Source organism: Platichthys flesus, chromosome 3, assembly GCF_949316205.1.
Source record: "Platichthys flesus chromosome 3, fPlaFle2.1, whole genome shotgun sequence".
NCBI lineage: Eukaryota > Metazoa > Chordata > Actinopteri > Pleuronectiformes > Pleuronectidae > Platichthys > Platichthys flesus.
The window spans coordinates 11,455,038-11,461,037 of NC_084947.1; the positions used below are offsets into that span (position 1 = coordinate 11,455,038).

The 6,000-nt window shown below is 48.8% G+C and overlaps 1 protein-coding gene across 1 annotated transcript in view; it reads right to left on the reverse strand.

Annotated features, from left to right (window-relative positions):
- Window positions 1-4,851, reverse strand: part of unc5ca (unc-5 netrin receptor Ca) — a 187,465-nt gene extending 182,614 nt beyond the window's left edge. The window contains exon 1 of the mRNA XM_062384878.1: window positions 4,463-4,851. Coding sequence (XP_062240862.1) covers window positions 4,463-4,583 — 121 coding nt within the window. The 5' untranslated portion in view covers window positions 4,584-4,851. The remainder of the gene's footprint in view (window positions 1-4,462) is intronic.
- Between the last annotated feature and the right edge of the window lie 1,149 nt (window positions 4,852-6,000).

Genomic DNA, 6,000 nt, shown 5'->3' on the forward strand with positions numbered 1-6,000 from the left:
CCTACACAAAACAGCTCCAGACAGTCAAAGACTTCCTTTCACACACACTCCTGAATGCCTGTCCAAGCACACACACACACACTCTGGTACGTTCACACACACAGTAAATGCAGACAGAATGCAGCATTGTTGGACGAGAGAGATATCTTGCTGTGTGTATGTGTGTGTGTGTGTGTGTGTGAGGGGGGGGCTGTGGGTGTGTGTGTGTGTGTGGCAGTCAGTCAGCTTGTCAAGTCCGAGGGATCAAAGCTGGTACAAACCACCCAGAGAGATCTGTCCCTCATCCATTCATCTGTCCTCTCTCTCTCACTCTGATGCAGAAACAGCATCGTATTCACCACATAAAAACCTGCTCGGCCAATCAGACTGTGCTGGCAGGAGCGGGGTGGCCAATCAAGATGGCCTATTTTGTTTGCAATAATTCCCAGCTGTCCCCCTACAAGCACTGAACCCTGGATGGCTGCAGTGCACCATGGGACAGGATCAGAGCATAATGGGAGACGGCGTGGGAGCTCTGGCAATATCATAATGCCAAGCGTGTGTGCACGCACATACACACACCATGTGAGCTCTGCTGGACAAACTGTAACGCTGCCAAGTTCACACACACATGTACAATATCACAAAATCACCCACATGTCGACATCCTGGCGCTCATACACACACACACACACACACACACACACACACACACAAGTTCTTTGAGAACAACCCCAAGCTGCCAATTTCATGATCACTCACACACACACACACACACTCACACACAGACACACACCTCACAGCAGCATGTTCAGTACATCTTCACACCTCTGCACTACCAGGTTCACAAATACACACCTACGCACCAACCCCCACAACACGCACAACAAGCCCCTCCTTTCTGGACACAGAAGCTTCGACAAAGGCCCATACACACCCACACACGTCTTTCAAACTGTGTCGTTCTAAATGAGCTGTGTGGCTGAATAATATACACACATTTAAACAAACAAAATTTAAAAAAGAATCCTAGAATAGAACAGTGTTCAGTCTATGTGGCACAGAAGTGAGCGTGTGTAACCAATGTCCGACAGCCAAACCGTGAAACACGAAATGACGGAGACTGTGGGAACATGAAAAGCGGAGACACACCAAATGTTTAACAGTAACAACCTCCAGCAGCTGAATTGTACAACCTTCCTAAACCGCAGCTTAGTGATCATAATAAACAGGAGGACTTCTCCGACCACGTGGAGCGATGCTGACACCCATTCATTTCAGATCCAATGTTACCTAATGGCTTTTTAAAAGGCCTGAGGGTGGGGCTTAGTCTGAAGGCTGACACACACACACACACACACACACACACACACACACACACACACACACACAAATTCAAGTCAACACAAGAGGATCTGAATAATCACCTCTCGCTGTGCGCATAGGTGAGAGCGTGAGTGTGGGTCTGTGTGAGATAGACATCCAGTGTGTATCACAGTTTTGTGGCTCTGCAGAGAGTTGTCCACACGCCACTTTAATGACAACGAGTTAAATAAAAAATGTGTAATTAAATGCTCAGGAGAGACCTGGATATAAAAGAAAAAGAACTTGGATATATTCAGGCTGAATGCGACGATTGTGCTCAAAATGGATTTTAAAAAACACTTTCGGAGGGTCACCATCATTCTTCGTTAGATTTGAATCCTCAGCAGCACCAGCATCATTTCACCATCACCTTGAATACCATGAGTCACAGTCTTGGTTAAAACAACAATTTCTATGTCCCTTTTCAAATGCACATAGAAAAACCTTCTGCTTTCAGACTCTCCCAAGTTAAAGTGGCGAAGTTGTGTAGAGAGTTTTTGGTGATAAGAGCCAATGACGGTGTTGGGGGTGTTGTACACATGACCATGTGATCTCCGCAGCAGAGGTCATGCATCACTTCCTGCCTTTATTTGCTACACCCAAGTCCCGACCCAATTCTCTCCACTTTACCCTTAGTTCATGTCTAAAAAAAAAAACTGGCTACAGAGGGATTTGCTCCCAGCTCTCCACCTGAATGGACTGGGAGTCGAGTCTGGCTCTGATGCACAGAGAGGATCAGCTATATAAACAAAGCTGCCCCCCCCCCAGCTCGGTCAATGTGTTTGTGTGTTTTGCCCCATTCAATAGCGCAACTCGCCGAGTGACTCCTCACACAAAGGGGACAACTTCAGACACACGAGTCGAGTTGTTTGGAGCAGAGACGATAACAGACACCGGCACGGCAGACACACGTGCAGAGCTGGGAGGGAGAGGACCGGGAAACTGGAGCAGAAGGAGGGAGAGGAGGAGGGAGAGGAGGAGGGACTTTTCAAAGAGCGGGCAAAAAAAAAAAGAAGATCTGCCTGGAGAAACATCACCGGCCTTACGTTCCAATTATCAGATTTCTCTGTACCAAAGTCAGATTGAGTCGCATGTCGGTGGCAGGGAGCGATTTATCAGAGTTAGGAGAAAGTGCTGCTCAAATCGTGGCCCTAAATTGCGGCGTATTGATTTAACAGTAAAGCAACAGAGAGCGGCCATAATGAATATTGGTGGGTGTTGCCGAAATGCTGCTCCCCAAGGCAACAAGGGCGACATCATGTCCTATTACGGCCCACATTCCACACACACACACACACACACACACACACACACACACACACACACACACACACACACACACACACACACACACACACACACACACACACACACACACACACACACACACACACACACACACACACACACACACACACACACACACACAAACCACGCAGGCCAACGAGAGGCGGTGGTCTAGTGGCAGAAACTTGGACTATGGGCAGAGAAGGTCTCTGGTTCGTCTCTGGTTCGACTCCACGGAGAGACAACAAAAGACGAACCTGGATTGATCTGTCCAAAAATCCAAGAGTCTCCCTACCCTGTCATGTGCCCCTGAGCAAGGCACCTTACTCCCCCAACATCTGCTCCCCGAGCGCCATACATGGTCGCTCACTGCTCTGTGTGTCCTGATGGGTCAAAAGCAGAGATTAAATTTCCCTACCTGCATGACTGTGCCTTTGCATGTCTGTGCGTGTGTTTGGGACTAATAAAGCATCTTAATCCTAATTAATCTTAATCTTAAAGGTGATTGCACTTTACCGACTCCTTCCTGCTGCAGACCCGGCAGCTTACAGTTTCCTCTCATGAGGCGCTCAAGTGGAATATCAGTGGTATAATGGAGCATAAAGTTTCAAGTAGCACATACATCTTGAGGGGATATTAGAATATTACAGTTAATAAGGGATGAAATCCACAATGAGCGCCGGGTGATAAGGTCAGACTTAAGCGAATGGGGCCGTGACAAGGGGAAATGTGGGGAGTTAATCAGCTCGATAGAACAACATAAGGGTTGCGTCCTTAATGCTTCTGGGTGGACATGAACAAGTTGCTCCCTGCAGAAGGTCACGGAGAGTGTGACAGAGAGCAGGATCTCAGACAGCAGCTTCTCACACCGCGACACTCTGAGGGAATAGCAGGTCTCACTCCAGATCAATCTTAAATGCCTCTCGTTCTTCACCTGCATGTGTTGCAGAAACACAACACCAACCTAATATGTGTTCGTGCACGATATGAGCTCTGTTTAGATAATGATGGAGAGCTGATGGACGTCTTATCCTGAAGTTGATCCCTGGTGTCTGCAGCGTGTTTCTCCCGCAGACTCCTGCTCCTCTCCTTGTGTTCTCAGACGTGTGTAATTGGCTTCATGCTCGTGGCGGTTTGTTCGAGTGTGTGTGACTTCTGATCAATTTTCCAATCGAAGCAGCGAAACGTCGCCTCTCTTTTGCAAAGTGCTCCTGCAGCGATGAGACATGATGGTCGCCTATAGTCGGTTCAAACCTTAATTTACCTGCAGCCTCGGAGTTTGTTTTACCAGTATATAAATGAATCGGTCATGGAGCTGAGGTCAACCCGGGAGTTTCTCTGCAGGTACATAGATGTATGGGGCTCATGGTTGGGAATGGAAACCTTCTGCTTGCACTTTACTTGTCCTCATCGCGTCCAGCGCATATGAGGCCAGTTGTCTTACATTAACTTAGCCTGTGTTTGGTCGTCTCACGCAGGGAAACGTGGGCTGCGAGTTGAGCAGCGCAGTCGAAGCGGGGAAGGAAATGCGCAAATAGACGTGATTGACACGTGAAATAAATAAACGTACACAACGCGCTCATCCTGCACCCGATCAATTCAAATGGAATATGGAAAAAAGAAAAGAGAAAGTGCAGCCTGCCTCCTTTGCAAGGAGCTCCTCCAGCCGCTGCGTGTACCACCCGGCATACCGCCACTAACACACACACACACACACACACACACACACACACCACATCACTGGGAGGAGAAGGTCCACAGCTTCCAAACAATTCATGGGACTCTTATTCCCAAAGAGGGGTCTGACCGAGGAGTCATCCTCCTGCCTTACCTTGTCCGACTCCTGGCCGCGCGAGCACCAGGAGGAGCAGGATCCCCGGCGTGGCGGCGCACATCCTCGCCGAGCCGCAGCGCTCGCGTCCTATTCCACTTCTCTGTCCACTTTTCCCCATCAGTGCAAGCGGCGCGTAAAACACATAAACACGCACGAAAAAATCCCTCGCCCCGCACGGTGGGGAACGGTGAAAACTCCTGTCTTCCCCCACGCCACCACAAATCTCCTCCACCACTGGGTCCGCGGATCAGTCAATCGAGTCCCCCGGAAAAAAAAAAAACGCCCCAGGAAAGGTGCGGGTGTAGGCGGGTATAGTCCCGGTGTCTCAGTCCCGGTCTCCAGGTAGAGCTGCGAGAAGTGAGAGGTGGTGGAAAGTAGCCACGGGTCCCTCCACTCGTGTCAGTGGCACTGCCTCCTCTGCTCCTCTCGCTCTCGCTGTGTGTGAGTGCGCGCTCCCTCTCTCCTCCAGACTCCCCGTTTACGCAGAGAGAGAGAGGGGGGAGAGAGAGCGAGATAGAGGGAGAGAGAGAGGGGGGGAGATGCCACCGCCCTCTGGCTACACTGGACACCCTCTCTAAGATGTATATACTTTAATGACAACAAAACAGGACGGAATTAAAATCTCAGTGAATTAATGAGTAATTTGCGGGCTTAACAACATGATGCGTGACTTTGGTTCCACTGTCATCGCTGCACACGTTGAGGATGAAGAGCTTCTCTCCCTCTTTCGCGTCTTCTGCTCAATCTTCTATGAGTTAAAACAAACCCCATCAGATCTCCCTCAGACAGATGTTTAACTTTTACTGACACGGATTTGTCCTCTATGACTTGTCGGTGACTTCTAGTCCACAGTGTCTCTCTGTAGCGTGCGTCTGTGCGCAGCTGAGCGCTGCCGGTGCGGAGCAAAACAAGGAGCCACGTTCCTCCCAGAGCTCAGCGACTGATGTCTGCCCCCTGACGGCCACATGGACCCTGGATTTGTGTATGCGCGCGCGTGTGTGCGCGTGTGTCTGAGTGTGTGCGTGTGTGTGTGTGTGTGTGTGTGTGTGTGTGTGTGTGTGTGTGTGTGTGTCCAACAGACTCCATCCACATTATTACAGGCACAGTAGAACCAAAATGATGTTGGCTAAAAGGTATTATATAAACATTATGAAAGCTGATTTTGTTTATCTTGGTTCCTGTACACAGTGGATTACATGGAGGTCACCCTCCCAACTATTGTATTTTCACCACACTGACAAATATGAGGTAGTGTTCATTGTTTAAATGTCTTTCACTGCCGCCCCAACCAAATGATAGAGGCTACACTGCAAGAAACAATGATCCACGTTCCCATCACTGTAAATCACCAGAGCTGCTTGTAATGTGGCGACCGCGAGTTTGTGTCACTGTTATGATTCCACATTTCCACAAGTTTATAAAAACACAATCATGTGTAAATCTTTGTTTGTGCACATCATCTTTTTCAAAATGAAAAAACTGATATGATATAAACATATAATTGGCCCCCTTGAGTGCTCATGGGAAACATTTGA